A 22,533-nucleotide genomic window follows, 5' to 3' on the forward strand; every position below is an offset into this window, starting at 1 on the left:
CCCCAGTAGTAAAACACCTCAATCCAGTCGGAACAGAGTTCAGAGGAGCGTCACTTTTTTATCTGAATCCATGTCAAATGCTTCACTTATTCCATCAATTGATTTTTTTTTTGTTTGTTTGTTTGTTTGTTTGTTTTTGGAAAGGTGGCAGTCAGTGCTGAATGTTATTCTACCTGGAGGATGATTAAACAACCTGTTTGCAAAGATTTAATAGGTTCAAAACAAGACACATTAGCATTGAATATTATTTATTCAAGTATAAAATAACAATTATATTAGGAATTATTATATCACAGCTATATTTACACAGGAACTGTTAGTGTGAATAAATAGTTCCAAATAAATAATGCTATCATTAATGAATAAATATTAAATAATGTTAAATTACTGTTGATAAAAACCAACCACAGATTTCTTAAACAATAAAAGAAGTATAAAAGTAGTCAAATTAAACATCTCAATTTTCAAACTGCAAGGTCAAATCGTTTTTATAGCATACAGTGAACTGCGGGCCAAATCCTTCCACAAGATTTCCCTGAACTTTCAAAATTATGACAGCACTTTCCATGTTCAAGTATTGTTGTAAAGGTCCATCATTCTCTATCACACTTAGCTTAATCCTCTTGTTTCCTGGTTCTTGCTTCTTACCAGGCTCTTCCTCTTCTCCTACACATCTCGTCACTTTTAATCTGCAACATTCCTATTTCAGGAACATGTGGAGCAATTTTGTGTGGAAACGAGCACTAGAGTCCAGGAGGATACAAAAGGTCTGGAATGTCTCTCTGTCTTGAAGGTGGTTCTCTGTAACACATTGGGATAGTATTATTGACTTGTGTTAAAAAGAAACAATCTGAGAGGGGGATGTATTGCAGCAGAGCTGTGAAAGGTGACAGGCCAAAAGGGAACGAGTGGTCTAGCAAAGATAAAGTTCATAAATACAAATAAATACAATTCATAAATACATGTTCAGGATCTTGGTGTGTGTGTATATATGGCGGGAAATTCAGTCTTCAAGCTTCAGTTCTTCATGATCTGTCACATTAGTTGTAATACATCACATGAATTTTCAAAACAAACTCCTATACACCACTAATCACTTTCTCTACAACTCAGTCATGCTTACACCTACTCTGAATACAACAGAAAACGTCCTCTCCAGAAACACTACAGCTATTATACCTACACATTCTGTGTTAATTTCATGGTACTTCTCAGTATCTATAAATCTTATTCACTTGGCTGAGATCGATAGTCTAAAGTTAACCAATAAGATCCTATTCTGATTTAAGTATCCAAATATTGTGTTTCTGTATTTTTTTGTTACAAATAACCAGAGTCCCTGGAGGTTCAAGTTAGCGTTTTTGTTCACAAAAACATTTTGTATTAAGATAAATTAACTTTATGGACTAAAATAAGAAAACTGGCACAACTTACCTGCCACAGAAAACTCATAGAACTCTCTTGTGATTTCTGAAAACATGTTCTCTACTTGTCGGATGAAACAGAGCCGTTCAGGAGCCGTGCTGAAGACTTTGCAGATCTGTTGCACCAAATTCACTGCCCACTTCATGTGATAGCCATCCTTCTCACATACCTGAGGGTAAGGGAATATAAAACAGAAAACCCAAAAAGAAGGCCTTTTACAAAGCACCGATGTCGCCATAGCTTAGTATTTAATTTATAAAATGAACATTATAAGTTTATAATCATTTGATGTCCCGGTTTTTTGACAATGATTAACTGACTAATCATGGCTGCAAGTCAGAATTACCAAGGCCAATTTGCCCAAAAAATTTCAATCAAAATCAGGGAAATGAAGCATGTAATAGAATCAGGTTGGGAGGAACAACTGCACCAAGGAGATCAATAAATTATGAATTCATTTCACAGTCTGTATGAAAATTCTTGGATGCCCACCTATCCTGATTTTATTTTTAATCACATTAATCTGCTGTACAGATTGTAGTTTAACTGCCTCTTATCAGAACAGAAAAGGGCAATACTGGTCAATATCTGATTATAAATCAAAAAGCTAATTATGACACAATAACCGTGACTATTATAAATGAGTCTCTGTGCAGCTGATGATAAAATAACCAATGCTGTAACCAGTATGATGTAGACAATGAGCCTGGAGCTCTCAGGGAGTTGTCCATTCAGGGCCTTGCTGGCCAGAACTGTGTAGCAGAGACTGCTGCCACAGAGCACCAAGAGACGAGCCACGTTCTCCACATGCCATGGCTGAGGAATACCTGCACAAAGGGAAGAGGAGAAATTTTATGAAATTATTTATTTAGTAGATGAATTTTCACATCACTTTAGTAAACTGTATTAGAAAGATCCCCAATTCATCTGGTGGCATTCAGCTCAATCAAATGCTTGATTATTCTTTGCATCTAAGCATTTGATATATTGTAGAATGATCACTTTGAGGTCTATAAACTGTGTCTGCAAGTCTGTGACATTAAAACAATTGAGAGGCACTAAAGCATGTTACCAATGAGTTCATCCAGCATTGACAATAATGATTCGGTGCTCCAGCCTTTGACTGTCAGTTTGCCAAAAAGCAAGAGGATAGCCCTGGCCAGATCCCACAGAGCGCTGTGAGGCTGACCTCTGTCCACCAGATCCTGCCAACCAAGAGTGCCTGCATGTAGAGGGAGTGATTCACTTATTTTGTATATACTTCAAAGTGTCACAAAATTGTTTTATAGCAATCTCATACCATTAATGTCTATGTTTTTATCTCAACTATATGTTGTTGCTCAAAGTAAAAACATATGTTGTACATTTTAATCCAATTTCCACATATTTGAACATAAATTATCAACCACTGCAGTAATTTTTAACTAGTGAAAAATCTGATGCACAGAGCATTTATTTCAGATTAATACTCACCACTAACATATTATTATGAATGGAATATGGTAATGTAAAGAGAGGACTAAAAAAAGGTCTGGTTGTGTTATTGGGGTTGTGAATAGTTTTATTAGCTGTGAGATGTCAGGGTTATCTAACCATCAGGAAGCAGGGGTCCATAGAGGATGAACAGTAAGTGTGCCTTGCTGACCACGGGCCAAGGTTTAAGGAGTTGCATTAGCCAGAAACGACACTCTGGCTGGTTTGACCATGGGTCCAACAGCACCTGACGGCAGAAAACACGGAGCTGCAGCTCCTCGTACCACCTCATCCCTTACAAAAAGACATACAGTAAATAGCATCTTGGCACTACAACACCCTAGGTCACCATGAGACTACTCCAGCTTTTCACCTGACCCCTCTACACTGATATAAACTCTCTCTCTTCTATGACTTTGTAAACACACAACATTAAACTAACTCTTAGCCCTGTATCTGACCCAGAGAGTGAAATGAATGCTATAGAAGAATTTCAGACTGTTGGTTAAACAGAGAATGATGTCCTCCATGATGCACTGTTTTTACCTCATGTTACAGTTCCAGTTGTGGTTCTTAATTCAAATGTATTTTCACTTCCAGACATCTAGCACATACCTGGTTTTGAAGTGATCACTGCCTCCATTTTTTGCAGCAGGTTTGTGATGTCACACAAGAAGTTGAACACTCTTTGGCACTCTAACTCATCCCATCCAGCAATAAGAGTCTGTTAAGAAATCAACATAACCTTAACTAAGATTTATTCATTCTTATATTTATTTATTAACTAATTTCTGGATTTCATATTTCCCTTCTAAGACAAAGCACAGATGAGTCATATTGCAAAAGTGTTTCTATCTGGGCTTATTTTTCAGGCTTTTCTAGAGTCACCTGTAGAAAGATTTTCAATTTAAATTCATTGTTTTTCCTTGTCTGGTGATACCTGTCACTTTACTAGCCTGTATCAGTTTGTACAGTTTATCAAGAAAAACCTTTATCATTTACTTTCTTAAGTAGGTGTCTAAAAGCTGTATTGCAATCTGTCTGTTTTTCATGTTTATCCTTTCATAGCTGTACATGATTTGTAATTTCCTTAAATAACATTCAGTAATTAATTAATTTATTAACATTTCTAGACATCACATGAGTCTCTCACCTGGAGGAAGACACCATAGCTGGAAAAGCCAATACAGTCTGGAATTAGACACTGCTCCAACATGAAGCAGGGAATCTAAAGCACAACAATAAGACAACTTTGTGAAATTATTGTGTCTGTTCTATACTATCTGTTTCCTCCAAGAATAGTAGAATGGAACTATATATTAACCTCATGGCAGTACAAGTGCAGTTCCATTAAACTGATTAAAGCGCAATCTGAAATTGCAAAGTTGTGAAAAATTGAATATTGGAAATGTAAATTTAAAAGTAAATTTACTCCCATGACTTGAATTGAAATGGAAAACGCATTTTCCGCTTTTAAGTTGTGTTTATTACCTGTGAAAACCTGCTGAAGATGAACTTTAACCTGTCCTTTGTTGGTAACAGCAGAGTAGATCTCTTGAACAATAAACCTGAGAACGTCAACATGGCACAGTAGTTTAAAAAAAGACTCACCTCTCCATTAGTTCATGAATCTGTTTATCTATCGTACTCTGGTGATCATAAAAAAACTAACATTAAAAAATACAAAAATACAAATTCTTGCCTACCAAGGTTTCTGTAGTGTCCAATAGTGGATCGTCTCTCTTGAAAAGTAGAGTGGTGAAAAGCTTGCACAATCATTTTATTCTTCCAGGATAGGGTGGAGATGTAGTCCACAATATGTCTAGTGATTTCTTTGGAAACCATGCTAAGCACACTGATCTCCAGCACTGAAAAACAAATGTTTTTATTCACGATACAGTATTCCATGAGCCTGCTACACTAATATTGAAATTTTTACTTGATTCACATTTTGTCTGATATGTGTGAAAGCACTCATTGAAATATGTTCCTAAAATTCAGTGAAATATCATAACTTAATAACTAGTAGAGTTGAAAAATATGCAAAATATATGATATTGATTAATTCAATTATTTTTAGCTGATACTGGAATTGTGATATCAGTTTTAGTGGGAATTATCTATTCGTTGCAATTTTACTGATTAAAACTGATGATGTCACTTTTGCCACAGTCTGCACCAAAGTAGCAGATTCCCTAAAATATGGAGAATATGCAGCACATTTTATCTTCAAACAATTGCAGCTGTTGCTATTTCACAATCGCGTATGGCCACATTTAATTTCAATAATGAAATTATTTGTACAACCCAATCTAAAAATGTGGTTTTCTTCACTGAATTATGAAAAAGTAAGTCAAGGGTTAGAGGGAGGTGGATACGATCTTTGTTCCATGCAAAACTCAATATTATGAGACACTTAGTGAGCAGATTCAAAATAAATGAAGTATCTTTTAAGTTAGCATAAATGACTATGATGTGCAAAATCTCATGTAGAATATGTAGACATCCATGCTGATAAATAAAAGCAGCCAGCAAAAAGTCACGACTAACTCAGACTCCAGCCAGCAAAAATGTTCAGTAGATGTGACATGTGTCTTTCATGCCGTGTGTAGAGAATATCAGACCACGAATAACTGTATAAAAATAAGTGAAGTGGAGCTGGAAGTGAAGCCCCGGGTTGGAGGGTGGTGTTAGCGGGTACCTACAGGACAGCTTGTCCAGGACCATGTGGAAGACCTCAGCCGGCAGCCTGTGGAAGAAGCTGCAGCTGGTGACGCGCTGGCTGCGGGTCATGATGGTTCTCTCTGGCCGGCGGCTGCTCTTGTATTGGTGGCTTTTATGTGTCATTGTGTACCGGCTAACGTTTCTGGAGGCTTTTCTCACCATGACGTCCTTCACCCAGCTGACTGCGTTCAGACAGATTGAATACATTTGAGGCAGAGAAAGAAAAAAAAAAATAGAGAAAAGAAGCGCTCTGGTGGCAAACCGACCACATGCTAGGTCAAAGCTAACTTAGTTAGCGTTAGCTATGCTGAACACCTGGCAAACTAATACCGGAGAAAGTTTTGGCTGAATTAATGTTTCCGGTTAAGTGACCACGGAGCAGACATCTCTTCTATAAAATACTTGGTGTGAAAGTAGCTCACCGGTGCTGTAAAGCTAAAGATGAAGGGAGCTACTTGTTAGCCTGCGGGGCTCTCTGACTGCTCCTCTTCAACGGCGCGAAACAAACACAGTCAAGTTTCCCGGTGAAGACGAGTTTCTGCCATGTTTCTTCTCTGCACCAACAAAACAGCACAATTATGCAATTGCTGTCAAAAAAAATATATACATATCGTCTCAAGTAGGTCTAAGTACTTATTATGTCGCCAAAGTGGGAAAAAGCCAACGAAGAGCACTAAATGTATGTAATGGGTCTGATGTGTAGTGAGCACTGTACTGCAGATTGTGACCTTTGATGACCTCTAAGAAAACGTTAAATATGGAGCTTAGACTTAGACAGCATTTTATATTATGAGTGTATCTCATATGTATTTGAAAAAAAAAAATACATTACTCAGTGATATAATCATGTCTCAGGTCTTTTTTTTTTTTATTTTTTTTTTTTTTTTTATTTTGAAAAATGTGTGTGTGCTACTTAGGGTCCTTCCACAAAACCTGTGCTAAGGTTCACTTAGCCACAGTGAACATATCGTCAAACTGTGTGGGTGTGCAGGGCCCATATAACTAATATCTAGTTTCATTTTGTATATCTGCAATACTGTGAAAAAAAAGTTGTGTTTAATGCAGAGAAGAGTGCAACTTTCAGACTTCTGAACATTAATAAGGCTTAAAAAGGAAGGCCTGCACAACACTGTGGATGTGTTTGTGGTTGTGTTACCCTCCAGCAGCGGCTAACAAACCGGCTATGCTCATCTGCTAATCACAGGATTATTTCAGCTTAACCAAGACTATCGAGGCTTCCACATTCAAATGGCATCTCCCACAGGCAAACCTTGAAGAGGATCATCCCTTCACTATGGGACTCACCATGGGAGAGCTGAATACTACATGAGGGGCCCCAGGGGGAAGGTCTGGCAAAATGCTCTTGTACACCAACAGGATGTCCTGCTGGGCTGAGGTGCAGAGGGAGAGGATAAGCAAGACGATGGACTTTAAAGATGAACCCAGGATAAAACCACAGTATTGAATGACCTCACCTGTCCTTCCGTGCAGTATGTACCACAACACTATAGAGTACAGTTTAGCTGTTTTGTTTTTTGTCTTCTTTTTCTTTTTGGCAATGTCAGCTGATAGCATTTAAAATTAAATGAATGATTTTCTCTCGCTTGCAAATAAGCTAATTTATGAAATGCTCTTTACGTTTATGCTTTTACCTTTGTATCTAATCATGTTTTATTCATAGTTCTGGTGATCCAGAGAGCAGCATTATTGAAACTAAAGCAGCACAACCAGTGAGGACAATATCTCCTCTGTCTGTTTTTGCTCTGCCTCCACTAGTTGACATCCACCCTGTTTATCTGTCGGGAGCAACAAGTCAGCAGCAAGACTGTCTCATGTCATCCCTGACATGGTGCTCCTGACACTGAAAGGGATAATGCTGATGATAATATTTGGCCGGTCACATATTTGACAGTTGTCACATTTTGCTGGTGTGTTAAAACAGAAGCAGAGACAGAAGGAGCTGGTCGGTGTGGAATCTGTGCCAGTGACCGTATATATTTGGACCCTCTCCAAAGACATCTCTGTCACTGTGGACAAGAGTGCCTTCTGGACACCTGTGACCAGGCTCTGTAGTCTTCATGTAACCTTGTTGGTAAGTATTCAATTATTAATATTTTTTTTGTTAAGTATTTAAGATGTTAAAAACTTAAATTCATGACAGTATTTCAGTGTAGACATTGCAGTTGCCATTTGCTCAAAGTTATATTTGCAGTTATCAGCAATCACACAAACTTAGCAAAATGCTTGTCACAGTTTTGCGTTCCTCATGTTTACTTGCTATGCCTTCACTGTAGTCAATCATTAATTAAGGACAATGACGCCTGCATCCCTCATATTTAAGAGGCCCCAACAGGATCAGGTTTAACACTGAACAAGAATCAGGCTTTATAAACAGCCTCTGTTCTCTGAGGAAGTCAAAACAATGGGTCTGTTTTAGTTTGTCTACTCTGGTTTGAAATTTAAAGCCAGTCTGTTTCAGTGTTGTGGGTACAATGAGCGGATTTGAATTTAAGGAGTATAATTTGTCCATTTATTTAACAATGTGTGTTTCTCAGCAACATAGATTGTTTGAGAAATGTGTTTGCTCCTTATTCTGGATGTTTTCACCTAGACGTTGTTTCACTGAATACATTGGGAAAGAACAAAAGTAAATGCTTAACTACTGGGTTTGTCATTTCCTTAATATGGGACAGGTTACTTACTTGGACTTGGACTTGAGGGCAGGTAGAATTGCCAGGTGATCTCAAACCAGAGAAAGACATAATAGGATTTTGTCAATTATTGAAATCGTCACTAATATCCGTTATTTCGACCATTTGGGGTCCAGTTGTATGATCAATTCATTTAATACCTCTCTCTGTAAAATACCCTGCAGAGCTGTGAACATTTTCAAAGTTAGTGGTTGATAACGGTACTCTCAGCTTGGGCAGTTTCTGTAAATGTTTAATTTCCTCTCCCCCACTCCCCTTTCCTGAGGGGTGTTGGAAAGCTTAACAAATAGACTGCTGCGGTTTGCCCTCCAGAGGAGAGCATTAAACAGGTGAAGCTGAACACTACTCTCATTAGTTACAGATGCAGTCATCTGCCACTCACCAGAGACGGATGCCAGCATACTGAAAGTTTCCACTGCTATTTCTGCCTGCACTCCAGAGACACTTGAGGAATGGTTCAGTCGCTGTGACTGGATTCTAGCTCAGTGGAATTTACTGTACTACTGGGGACAATGCAGATAACAGGAGAAATCGAGCCACGTCTTAAGCTTGAGGGACCACAGTTTTGTTCCAACAGTGCTTCTTTTTCATCTGGTGATGATTTATTTTGGCTCCTTTCATATGTAACCACTGCATTTATTGTATGTTTGTGAGCCTAATACACATTTCTGAGACATGCCAATACAACTAACTGTTTCTTAGTGTGTAGAGTTACTCATCATCCGCAACTCTAATTTTGTACTTTTCAGTTTGAACATCCTTCTGAGTGAAACAGTCATGGCCAGCATGGCAGTTCAGCTCCTTGGCTTCTTCTTGGGGCTGTTGGGACTTGTGGGAACTGTGATTTCTACTCTGCTCCCCCACTGGCGCAGCACAGCCTACGTTGGCTCGAACATCATCACAGCCACTGCCTACATGAAAGGCCTGTGGATGGAGTGTGTATGGCATAGCACTGGCATTTACCAATGTGAGCTGTACAGATCTCTACTGGCACTGCCACGTGACCTGCAGGTATCACACACATGGCGTTTAATCCACAAAAATGTTAAGTCCTTTAAGTAACACATTTTACCCACAAAATAGGTATATACTCATTTGTAAAACAATCAGAAGAAAATCCAAGATAGAAAATTGTCACATATGATTGATAACTAATACAAGCAGCAGTTGATTGATGGAATAATTGTCCATTTAAGTTAATATTTGTCTTTGTTTTCTCCCTGAAAGTAAAATAAAAATATATAGAATTCACACAGGTTAATACACCATTAAAAACATACAATAGATTAAAAGAATAAGTACCATCAGACAAGTTGAATAAATATGACGATGTTTAGTTTGGGATTTTTTCAGAATCCCAGATATAACAGAAGGGTTTGTCCCAACATTTAAAGAGCTTGTCTGTTCTCCACATTAGGCAGCACGGGCACTCATGGTGCTCTCCTGCATCACCTCAGTCTTGGCATCTATAGTGTCTGTGATGGGGATGAAGTGTACCCGCTTTGCCCGTGGCTCGTTGATCAAGTCTCCACTGGTGATGAGTGGGGGGATTTGTTTCCTCTCTGCTGGTCTACTCTGCCTGGTCACAGTGTCCTGGACCACCAATGATGTTGTGATGGATTTTTACGACCCCTTCCTTCCCAGTGGGATGAAATATGAGATTGGCCTGGCCGTGTACCTTGGTTACGCCTCGGCCTGCTTCAGTCTGAGCGGAGGACTTGTGCTGTGCTGGAGCAGCAGGGATGGCAGGTCACAGGGTCCCCCCTATATGCAGAGGAATCAACCGTCATCTCCTCCCCCTGCCTTCAACAACATATACCCCCCTGCTCCACTCTACAAGCCCCCTGAGGCCCTGAAGGACAATCATGCTTCCTCACTTTGCTCCCTTTCCAGCAGTGGCTATAGGCTCAATAACTACGTCTAATTTTAGGGGAGAGACAAAAAACTTGGAGTTCTCAGTAAAGTGCTTTCCAGCATAGTGGGTACAAAATGACAGAATTAAAACTAGTTGATCTGCTGCTATGTCTTTGCAGGACCAGAAGATGGCAGTATTTCCCTGCAAATAGTCAGGGAAGGACCGTATAAATTATATTTCACGTTCTTACTGTATCACTAATGTGAATGATTAACTAGTTCTTACCACATCCTTTTTGGAGCATTCTTTTTAGTTGGTTTTATCTTGATGAAAGAATACAAATACATCAGTAATATTTTAACAAACACATTGCATTTAATTCCTGTATTCACTCTTTTCAAATAAATTTCAAGTTGGCAGAAATATGCAGTTAATATAAGTTTCTAATAATTTAAACAGTGATGATTTTAAATAATGCAGAAATACTCAATAACTGTGGCCTTGATTTTGACATGTTTAATTGTTAAAGTAGCTGCGCAGCTGTAACTAATGATCATAAATCATATTAGTTGAATCGTTCCCTCTTCATGGCGAGTCAAGCTTAGGCCTTTTGACAAACTGTGAGGATGAAGTGGCTAAAATCTAATAATATCATGAATGACCTCCTTAAAACGTTAACATTCAAGAAACTCTGCCTGGGCTAAGCACACCATACAAGGCAGTGGAGCTTTGATCAGTTAAAATAAATAGTCAGTGTAACTTGCAGGATCTTCTGCACACTGTCTAATGTGCCTCATGCTCCTAAACAACGCTTAAAAAGACCGCTAGATGGCGACAGCTGTCTTGCTAAGAAAGTGATTTCCAGCTAGAAACCGACTGTTTCGTTTTCATTTGTATGTAGTTTAGACAATATTTTGGTTGACATTTAACTCTTTGAAGAATAACACTAACATTCACTCTGAGTCATTAAACCAAATATATGAAATGGAAATAATTATCACCCGGTGGACGCGAACTCTGAAGTTTTTTGAGACTCCTCTGAGATTATCCAGGCTGTCTGCCTGTAACTTCTTGTACACTTTCTCTTATTTGTTAGAAAGCCATCCAATTAGAGCTACCCTGGTCGACCAGCCTGTCCCCCCCCCCCCCCCCCCCCACACACACACACACACAAAATTGGATGACATGTCACACTTCAATTCACTTTTCTTTTTTCTAGAAGTCAACACCTACGTTTACACCAAGGAGCTTCATAGACTAGACTCGCTGGAGAGGAAGGAACGATTCATTTATTTTGCAATTCTAGAAAAAAAAATAGTTACATGGTTTCCCCTGGAAAATATAATGCTCCTGCGTAAAAGTGAGTAAAACTGAATTATGTTTTCAAAAGTCACAATATCAAAGGCCACTTCGTGTAGCACTGCAGACTCCCTCATTACATGCTACACGTTGGATAATGATAATGAAGATGCAGACATTGTGGTAAAGTAAATTCTTCCAGCTTGATCGATGTGAAATGTCTCTGTTGGCGGTGGTGAGTTTTTACATCTCAGCACCATGGACAGCGGACTGGCTGAGCCCAGGACAGGAGGTGGTGTTGTGGGAAATGTAGTTTCAAATGTAACTAATGTTACATTTGGGTGTAATAACATTTTTTTTCTGGCATGGTGATTATTGTAAGAGTGGCCGGAATAATGGCATGTCATTCAGCATTGCCCCATTCTTTTACGGTCTGTGTCTTTACAGGGAAGTTTGTGGTTTTGATGTTCCGCGTGAGTGGAACGGTGTTCCTGGATGGGGAAAGCGTCAGATTTGGACTGCATGGGGTAACTCATCAAATGAAAAAGTAATCCCATGCTGGCCTAGCCATTACCACCATCCACCCAGCGTCTGCGGACTGCACGCGATGCTTTAATTGTGGAGCTACTGGGGAGCTGCGCAAGCTCGTAAATCAGAACTGCAACTAACCTGGCAAAGCAAAGGTTTCATCCATCGCCACTATGATATTATGATATTGGAAAGCTTTCCCGGAGAGGCCGTGCGTCATGCCATTCACTATTAGGTGCTATTTTCGTCCTGCCCTGGAAGACATTCATCCACCATCCACCAACCCTGACAGCACCCAATATACCCACCACTCCCATTCATCTCCACCCACCTCCACCCTCTCTCCCCCTCCCTCGCTCTTTGCCTATGACTCCGTCTCTCTCATACTCTCCCTCTCTTTCTCTGACGAGCATTGGTGACTCTAAAAAAATAAAAAATAAAAAAATAAATAAACAGGTTTTTGTTTGCTTTATTCCTGGTTTACTCTCAGGTCCTCTGCTCCTGTCATCTATTTCCACCTGTTTCTCCGAGGGAGAGGTAAGACAATGCCACTTCTTCAGATGATTTTTTTTAACAACATCTACAACATCTAACTGCATGACTGACAGATGTTGATTTAAAGAGAGATCAATAATGCAACACTGGCCTGCTGGAACCGTGGTGTCAGCGCAGAGAGGATCTGAAAACCTCAGCTTTGGCTGGGGTGATGTAGCATATTGGAAACCAACCATCTGGTCTAGATTTCTTTTGGTCCTGGGTTTCGCAAGCTTTTTGACGGCGCGTCACTTTGGAGAAGAATTACTTTTACGCAGGGAAGCGGTTCAGAAAACAGTGGAGCGTCGTCCAGATTTTTTATATCATGTTTGGCAACGCGGCGGCCACTACATTTTGTCTGAGTAAAGTGGAAATTAGCTCACACGTTGTGCGAAAATAGGCGCAATAATTGAAGTAAGCATGTCTGTGATTAAAGTGAGTCGTGCGTAAAAGTCCTCCCATTGTTTTAAAATCTGGACAATAAAGGCATCGCTCTTATTCCATGAAATCTTCAGATCAATACTAGCTCTGTTTGTGTATATTCTCTCATTCGTATCTTCTGATCTGATAAAACGATGGAGCGTTGGTTCGTGCTCTACCTGTTCTGCGCGTCAGTCGGATACGGTAAGGCATCATAGCTGTTTACTGAACAGATGGGAGCTTTGATTGTTGTAGTGGTGAATGGAGAATAACGAGGGAGACAGTTTTTATCTTTATTTTTAATGTTATGAGTCGGTTACTTTTCCAGTACCGGTTTCGTTTGTCGTTTTGTGTTGGGTAAATTGCATGGTCAGTGGGAAGGTCTGGGGTCAATGCAAAAGTCAAAGCAGGTTTTGGGTTTTCTTTCGTTATATGTTTGCTTTGATGCATTGTGTGTGTATGTGAGTTAATTTACTAGCAGATATTTAATTCAAAGTAAAAACAGAGCTCACCTCAGCCTTTGATGTAAAAATGCTTTGTAGTTAACTTGCTTCTTCATTTGTAGATGGTAAGAAATTTTGAGTTGATAATTTATCTCCTAAATAATGCAATCTTTAAAATTGTTTTGGTGGAAAACGTGTTATGCCAAGGTAAAATAGTTTGGAGTCTCTAAATGGAAAGCACTGGGCAAAATAGCTCCTGCTGTTAAAACCTTGAATTGGGACGTGTATCGTGCGGCTTTTAAGAATTTGGTGGCTCCTGATAATTTGGTTTACGATTTTTAAATAACGAAAGCTGGGCCGGTAGTTCATATTCATTTGGGGTTAAATCACGACCTTATAAACACAGTGAAGCCTCTATGTCATTTTAGCTTCAAATCAAAGACAATCTTTTTTTTTTTCCTTTTTTCCACAGAGCTCTCTCCATGAGATTTCAGCCCGCCGCGCGCATTCGCACCTGATCTCGGCGGGAGGAAGCGGACGGAGGGAAGATGACCATCCACGCCGAGGGTCTGGTGGCCATAGTGGTTTTCTATCTGCTGATCCTGTTCGTGGGGATCTGGGCAGCGTGGAAGAATAAGAACTCGGGAGTTGGCGATGGCGGAGACCGGAGCGAAAGTATCATGGTCGGAGGGAGAGACATCGGATTGTTCGTTGGTGGATTCACGATGACCGGTGAGTTGATCAACTACCGACACTCCCGCATTTTGTTCTATTATCTCAAAAAAAGACAAAAAATGAAAACCATCCGTCTTTTACGCACGGACAGGACGGAACCGCGCGTTATTTTACGTCCACGAATCAGCATTACATTTAAGCGCGTGTAAACGGTCTTACTGTTTGAAGTAAAGCCGTTTTGATTTGTTTTGCTTTGTTGTTTGCCTTCAGCCACTTGGGTTGGTGGTGGCTACATCAACGGGACAGCAGAGTATGTCTACCTGCCGGACTTTGGCTTGGCGTGGGCGCAGGCACCTTTTGGTTACGCTCTCAGCCTGGTTGTTGGTAAGAACCGCTTCTTTTAATCATATTGTGCAAAGTATGAGCAAAGAAGCACATAAACACAAGGCAGAGAAGGTTGCTCCAATTCAGAGACACGGAGGAACTTTTGAAGAGCCATGCCTGTGACCAATGTTCATTCCCTTCTTCCATGTGTTATATATTATTGTGACTGGTAGGAAGCAAACATTTCTGCTTTTACTTTTGTCACTCTGCACCAAAGTTGTGTAACAAATTAGTGCAGGCGGGTGTCACTGAGCACTTGTGTTGCAGGAGAGTAGTAAAAACATGGTATGGTAAGACAAAGAACTGTACAGTAATGCTAGCGCTCCAAGGAGTCATAAGAAGGGGATATCAATAGGATCCAGATACCTGCTTTGTGTGAAGTACTTTTATTGTTTTAGATTTTGGACAATTCACTTTACTCTAGTTCACTCTGTTTTTTTCTCTTAACATAATGTTAACATCACTCAGGTGGCCTGTTCTTTGCCAAACCCATGCGATCCCGTGGCTACGTCACCATGCTGGATCCTTTCCAGCAGCTTTATGGAAAAAGGATGGGGGGGCTGCTCTTCATCCCTGCACTCATGGGAGAAATCTTCTGGTCTGCAGCCATTTTATCTGCCCTGGGTAGGTGATCATTAGTGTCTCCACGTCACGCCACCTCTGTGTTTTTATTTGATCTAAAATGTCCCGTTTGTTTAAACTCACTATGTGCATCACTTCAAGCTTACTCCAAGTGTATCTGCTGAGGTGAATGTCTTACTGCTCTGCAGGTGCCACTCTGAGTGTGATTGTGGACATAAACATCAATATGTCTGTGATAATCTCGGCTCTGATAGCCATCTTTTACACACTCGTTGGAGGACTCTACTCTGTCGCATACACCGATGTGGTCCAGCTGTTTTGTATCTTTGTTGGCTTGGTGAGTTTCACTGATGGCTCCCCAGCAGGGCCCTATGGAGGGCACACTGGACAAAATGTAGTAGATGCAAGACCAAAGAGTTACCTCTACAATATTTTCAGATCAAATCATTAAACTACTACAGGACGATGTTAAATGCTTATGTATGACAATTTTCCCTTTTTGACCATTTCCAACAGAAACGTATTAAAGATACAAAAATGTTATATGTATGTGTGGTTTCTGAAGAAATGTAATGTATTAAATGTGCAAAAAAGCCTCTCTGGTGTCAGTATGAGAAACGGGTCACATCAGAATGAACATACAGATATCAATGTAACAGTCTGTTAAATTTTCAATCTGTAGTCAGAGTGAACAGCTTCGATTGTGAAAATATGTTAAGATGAGAATCGGAGAATAGTTGTTCATATCATAACCACAATCACAATAATCTTTTCAATCTGTATTCTCCTCTCCATCAGTGGATCAGTGTTCCTTTTGCCCTGTCCAATCCTGCCGTGTCGGACATCGGTGTTTCAGCCAAGGAAGAAATCTACCAGTCACCTTGGCTGGGGAAGATTGAACCCGGGGACAAATGGCTGTGGGCGGACAACTTCTGTTTGCTGGTAGGCCATAACTTTTATCAGACAACCAATCAAGAAACAATATTTTACTGTTAAAGTGATTTGCATATGCACTTTGATTTCACCTAAACTGTCATTCGTTAAGGGGGTTCAAAGAAGTGCAGTTTAGGAACAGGGAAGCTAAATATTTTAACATTATTTTAGATATAGTCTTGTTCTAAAGCTGAATAGGTTGTGGTCTTGCTGGCTGTAATGCATTGGTTTGGTGTTTCTGTTTCTAGATGTTGGGGGGGATTCCCTGGCAGGTCTATTTTCAACGGGTTCTTTCTGCCTCTTCAGCTACCTATGCCCAGGTCCTTTCCTTCCTCGCCGCCTTCGGCTGCTTGGTCATGGCCGTCCCCTCAGTCCTCATAGGAGCTATAGGGGCCTCCACTGGTAAATACACCCACACATACGCTTACAAGCACATATACCTGGGGGCATTGCTCTACTTAAAACAATATCGGATGCCCCAGCACAGTTTAATGCTAATCGGTCACTGCAGAACATGTGGAAGTTGCCCAGGACTTGACTGCATTTCTGTCCAAACAACACACACAAGGTCATAGTATTTACTCTTGCAGACTTTAATACGTACACAAATCTATATCCAGATTTGATACAGATTTTTTTTTATATATAAATGTAAGTATTAACGAAAATATTGAATTAGTTTGAAGACAAACATATCAGACGCCGATCTGTGAATTATATGTATACACACAAATAGATGCCTTGATTAAGCAGTAAATGAAACATCACAAGACAATCGAGACATCCAGGAATCTTATCCTTTATTCAAATAGGGAAGTGCGATCAAAGGAGGCACACTGCCTTCCTGGGTTGTTTACACCCCAGCAGCTTTTTTTTTTTTTTTTTTTTTTCAGATGTGTAAATGCAGATGGATACAGTGTCTGGAGGGTAAACAACGGCAGACGGATCCTGTCACAACAGGCAGAGGAGAGTCATCAGGCCATACTGATTAAGTGAATATTACATCTGAAGAGGAGCTAATTAATCTAGTCCATCTGAAGCCTTTCCATGTAGAATCAGCAATAATCCAGCGCTTGTTTGTGAATATCAAGCGGAAGGAGGAATTGATACATACTGAGATTGTGTACAGGCAGAAAGATGGAAGTCAGAGGGTTTAAAGGCAGAATACAGACAGTAGAATGTTCGATGTCCGCTGCATTGGGGGACTGGGATGTCAGTGGAAACTGCGTGAGTCCGGTGTAGGAGGGTAATGTACGAGCAAGTAAACGTCAGGTTGATGAAGCAGTGGCAACTGAAGACAAATCAAAATTAAGATAGCGTTTTTAACTATTACCCTTTTAAGTTACAAATTTCCCAGTCTTTATCGTGGCTTCTACGAAATGGGCCTATCACATATCTTTGATATATCCGTGCACAGCTCTGTACTTAATCAGCCATCAAAATGTCTCATTAGAATCAATGGATAGCTGCAGTAGTCAGTCATTATTAATGAAATGATCATGAGTTTTAAAATTAACTACATAATGTATTCTTCAACGCCGACTTATATTTTATACTTTGAAACATTATGTATTAATCCATTAATATTGCATGGATGTCATATTTTTTAAATCTGGGACATTCCTTCATTATGATGGCTTTTTTCCTGTATTTTGGCAAACAGCCTCACGTTGATAATCTTCGCTTTATTTTGGCACATCGACACATGACACAACCCTTTTATTGTCAAGCTGCTGAAAAAAGGTCTATCCACAGGGAGCACTGTAATCTCAAACGTGAACCTTTTGTTTGAAAAAACAAAACAAAAGGGCTTTGTACAAAAACTGTTGTAAAATTCTAATTCCACTTAAAACTCCACAGCTTTGAATCCATCCCAGTATAACAGCATCAAGCACAGCCTGTTCATCTGCACTTATGTTGCTATATTGCCTTGCTCAAGTTACTATGTTGTTTTTTGCATTAAGAAAAATATTGGTCCAGGAGATGATCCTGATACTATGATGCAGAGAATAGTACTGATTTTGATAAAATCAGATTTAAAAAAAAAACAAAAACATTTCTCATTTTCAGACTGGAACCAAACAACTTATGGGCCCCTCCCTCCAAAGGATAAAGAAGAATCAGATATGATCCTTCCCATAGTGCTTCAGCACCTCTGTCCACCCTACGTCTCCTTCTTCGGTCTGGGGGCTGTGTCGGCGGCGGTCATGTCATCAGCAGACTCATCTATTCTCTCAGCCAGCTCCATGTTTGCCAGGAACATCTATCAGCTCGCCTTTCGGCAGTCGGTAAGAGCACCAACAGAAATACCAATACACATATGCATAGTTCAAGCATGAGTCACCTAATCAATGGATCAATTAGTTACATTCCATTGGTGTAGAAATGTGTCAGACAAACGAGCTGCCTGAGAATCAAGATAGAGTGCAGAGCAGATCAGCTCTGCCTCACTCTCTCTCAGCTTTACCTTGCTGTCCAGGTTCAATTTCTACTGGTTTCAAAAATCAAGATGGTTGCAGTCAAATTATAAACTCAAGGCCTCAAAGTGACACTTTGCAAACCAAAGGGTGATGTCATCGTGGGTGGTTTGGGCCTTTTTTGAACATTTTTGAGTTTGATTGGGTCTTAGTTTTCATTTTATATATGCACTTAACCACAGCGCAACACAGCCTAAAGCTATAACTCTGATGTTAAATTGCAGTGTACATTTGTCTACCTTGGCTTCTTCACTTTTTATTCTGCCATTTTTCTCTGTTGTCCATTTCTTCTTTCCCACAGGCCTCAGATCGTGAAATTGTTTGGGTAATGCGTCTCACCATCTTTGTATTTGGAGCGCTTGCCACTGCAATGGCACTTTTAACAGGATCAGTATACGGCTTGTGGTACCTCAGCTCTGATCTTGTCTACGTCATCATCTTTCCCCAACTTCTCAGTGTGTTATTTATCAAGGGCACCAATACCTATGGTTCTGTGGCTGGCTATATATTTGGTCTTTTGCTGCGCATTGGTGGAGGGGAGCCTTACCTGAAACTCCCTCCCTTCATCTACTATCCGGGCTGGGTGACCCAGGAGAAGATACACCACCTCACTGGTGACAAGGAGTACTTTATCAAGCAGAGGTTCCCTTTCAAGTCTGTGTCTATGGTGGCATCCTTCTTGGCTAATGTGGTCTTTTCCTACCTAACAAAGTACCTATTTGAAAGTGGTATGCTATCACACAAGTATGACTTCTTGGACGCTGTGGTGTCAAAGCATAGCAAGGAGATCATGGACAAGGCTACATTGGTGAGCAACCATGATAATATCATTCTTTCAGAGATGGCACCCGTCAAGCAGGCCCTGGGTGCGTCACTTGCTGGGACCTTCGCCAACACTGAGGTCCTCAGCGATGATGGGGCATCCAGTCCAGAGGCTTTTCACAATGAAGACTAGAAAGCAAAGGCACAAAGCAAACCAAGGAATTTGAAGAAGAAGGAATAGTCAAAGAGGCATTGACATTCTTCGGGAAACTGCAGTGCTACTGCCACACAGGAACCTAAATCCACAAGTTTGTTTTATGCTGATGACATGGTACCTCCTTCTTTTTTGAGATTCCTTGCCTAAAAACAGGTAGCTGACTCTCAGTCTGCTGTGTTAAGCATACCGTACTCGTTCTTGTGTTTCGATCAAAACTGTGAATCCAGAATGTCAACTCTCATTTTTAATTTAAGTGCTGCTACTGTGAGAGGAGCTTTTTCAATGGCCATACAGCACCTATTTGAGGAAATGGAAAGGGTTTGCAATGGGTCACTGAGACTAGTGCAATATTTAACCAAGCAAGGATGTCTGTGTGCACACGACAGTGTCTGTTCACGTACATGCATACGTGTCCACCTGCTGACAAAGCATCATCAAATGAATCCTCCATAAACTTTTTTTCCAGATTGAGTTTTAATTTTCATTAGACAAAATTTATTAATAGAGCAATAATATTTTAGGATCAATGTTGTAAAGATAGATATATGATACCGATTTTACTTTGTTTTTGCAGATTTAATGTTATGTGTTCACCTTGCGATCTACCTGTGATCCTATTCCAGACACAAAAGGTGTCAAATTAAGAACCTCCAACCACCTTATTATTCTTCTTGGTTTCACCAAGAAGCTTAATATTGGATTTGGACATTTTTAAATGTTCTCTGCCAAAATTTTGTGAATTAATTATTTCTAAGCAATCCATTTGACTCGACTACAACAATGGTTTTGTTAAAATCATGATGAAACCTACTTAGGCCATGTGGAAGGATCGCAACAGGCTGTAAACACATAGGTGACCATATAAGGTTGGTATGAGGCTGCACCCCATAGCAAAGCGTTAGCAAACTTCATTTACATATCCAGTAGATATGAAGAAACATTAGCGTCCTGTTGAAATTGTGTTGGTGTGTTTACACTTTTACCTCTGCTTGGTTCTCCACCATTTGCTGAAGCAAATTGCTTAATCTTTCTGATAAATACTCCACTAATGTTCTTCAGTAAGTTGCAAACTTGGGCTGGTAGCATACAGACAGTTTATCAGAACTTTAAGTTGAAAACACGTGCATCCTTCACTTGGAATGAAACATTACAGAAATGTTACTGTTGTTATAAAATGTAACGAAAACCCAGCTTCCTGTGTCAAAGTCAAACTTATTTAACATCCTCCACTCCCTAGATCGCCACACTTTTGGCACTATATTTGCACTTAACGTAAATTGTTCTGTGGAACCATCATGGTATGAATGTCATTTCAGTGGAGCCACAGCTTTCATTACACACCACACTAATGCAGTCAGATAAATATTCTATCAAAATGAACCTGCCAAATTTTTTATAGATTTTTAAATATTTTTCCTGTTTACCCTTCAGGCTATCACTGTCTATCACAATTTCCATACCATGCATTCAAATTTAAAAATTCACATAAAATCACAATCACATAAAACATTAATATTCACAACAGTAAAAGCACATATGGTGTTCATTTTGTAAGTTCATCTTATGTAAACAAATTGGAACCAAATTTCTGCCTGGACAGTATGAAAAATTTAGCTTTTAAAGATGATTAACGTTCATCTACCGTCCATTTAGTTGTACAAAATGACTTTAGAGGATCAATGTAGTTCTTGAAAATTTTAAATTTCACAGACTCTGCTTTGAAATATATCTGTGTATGTGTGTGTATGCCAACAACAGTGTGTTTGTTCATCTTATATCTTTATTGAGTGGCCAGCCACAGCAGGTTAGGAGAGAAAGGAAGTGATCATTCCTCCCAGGATGGTCTCAGAAGCGCTGGCCATTATTGATCCAATCGCCAGTCAAACAGCACTCAGGACGTTTGATTAATGCTGCAGATGTCTGAGACATCAAACATCTGCAAAGGTTTGTGAGGATTTTGTTTTGCAGTGCGTTATACGCAGTGATGACAGTGATGAGTAGAGTTTAGTTGTTAAGTAACATTATCCATAAATTCCCCCAATATGAGTCGTCACACTATCAAAGGTCTGGTTTCAAAAACCTACATACACTGCTGATCAGTATAAGTAGAAGCAAGTAAAGAATTTAATTTAAATAATAATTATTGGAGTTGTTATGTGTTACTGTTGTCTAGTTGACTTAATTGTCTCTCTCCTCTTGATGCTCTTTTGTTTTGTTGCTGTGTATGAATCTGTGGATTTGCCTTAATTCAAACATCAGCGATGGGATATGAGCAGATTAGGGACTAAACACGAAGGATAAGGAAGTAGAGCTAAAAATGTGCCAAGTTTTGTTTCCCCATTCACCAATTTAGAGATAAAGTAATAGAGTACTAGTAGTAGTAGTAGTGATGTACTAAATTTGATTAAGTGTCGCCAGTACATCACAGTGTTAGTCTGGTTCACGTCTGTAATTTCCTACACCGAGTAAAATGTATTCCTGAGGACTAAAATCATTTAAAAAACAAACATGAAGTGGACGCAGACGGGCACTGTAGATTCCAGTAGTACATTCGTTCAGGGACCATTTCCACAGGGGTATTATTGCAGAGTCGGTACACTAATGAGTACTTGATGCAAAACGTTCGTCTTTAGCACAGAATAAACCATTCTGTGAAAAGGTGCAAATTACAGATGCATTTCTAATAGTTTTTGGACTAATGGAGTCCGCTGGGTTCCACAGAGGAATGTGATACAGTATGTGAAAATTCAACTACAGAGATAATACTCATTGTAGCATGTCGTTGATTTTGGTCTTTTCAAAGAAATTAGAGGAAAGGCAGCAGGATGGCCTCGTAGTCAGTCTTTATCACAGTCCTAGTATGCATCCACAACTGCTGAGATATGGTAAAGCAAGCTAAATCCCGACCTGTCCCTCCTCTGCTTCATGGGCTTGGTGATATGCCACCAGAATGACGTCAGCTTGAAACTGAACAGGGTGACTGCTGGTCTGATGCTATGCAAAGCGTCGGGCCTTAAATGTGAATGTGAGCTTTCCTCATAAGTAGTATTCAGTGTGTCCTATCTTAGGTTCATCCACAAACACACACGCC

The 22,533-nt window shown here is 39.8% G+C and overlaps 3 protein-coding genes across 3 annotated transcripts; 2 read left to right on the forward strand and 1 right to left on the reverse strand.

Annotated features, from left to right (window-relative positions):
* Nucleotides 1-700: 700 nt before the first annotated feature.
* Nucleotides 701-5,745, reverse strand: LOC115062194 (F-box only protein 47). The gene is made up of 10 exons (XM_029530826.1): nt 5,604-5,745; nt 4,605-4,766; nt 4,390-4,466; nt 4,052-4,126; nt 3,514-3,622; nt 3,019-3,192; nt 2,498-2,647; nt 2,110-2,252; nt 1,435-1,594; nt 701-801 (listed from the first exon to the last, which is right to left on the reverse strand). Exons 1-10 carry the CDS (start codon nt 5,743-5,745, stop codon nt 701-703), a joined length of 1,293 nt encoding a protein of 430 aa, XP_029386686.1.
* Nucleotides 5,746-9,110: 3,365 nt separating this feature from the next.
* LOC115062355 (claudin-14-like) lies at nt 9,111-10,257 on the forward strand. The gene is made up of 2 exons (XM_029531005.1): nt 9,111-9,344; nt 9,751-10,257. The coding sequence occupies exons 1-2, from the start codon at nt 9,111-9,113 to the stop codon at nt 10,255-10,257; spliced, it is 741 nt and encodes a 246-aa protein (XP_029386865.1).
* A 3,703-nt stretch (nt 10,258-13,960) lies between these two features.
* On the forward strand, nt 13,961-19,418 carry LOC115062196 (high-affinity choline transporter 1-like). Its single transcript, XM_029530828.1, has 8 exons — nt 13,961-14,144; nt 14,358-14,471; nt 14,940-15,095; nt 15,242-15,390; nt 15,852-15,995; nt 16,235-16,388; nt 18,057-18,274; nt 18,765-19,418. The coding sequence occupies exons 1-8, from the start codon at nt 13,961-13,963 to the stop codon at nt 19,416-19,418; spliced, it is 1,773 nt and encodes a 590-aa protein (XP_029386688.1).
* Nucleotides 19,419-22,533: the final 3,115 nt, after the last annotated feature.

The sequence above is a fragment of the Echeneis naucrates genome, chromosome 21 (genome assembly GCF_900963305.1).
Source record: "Echeneis naucrates chromosome 21, fEcheNa1.1, whole genome shotgun sequence".
NCBI lineage: Eukaryota > Metazoa > Chordata > Actinopteri > Carangiformes > Echeneidae > Echeneis > Echeneis naucrates.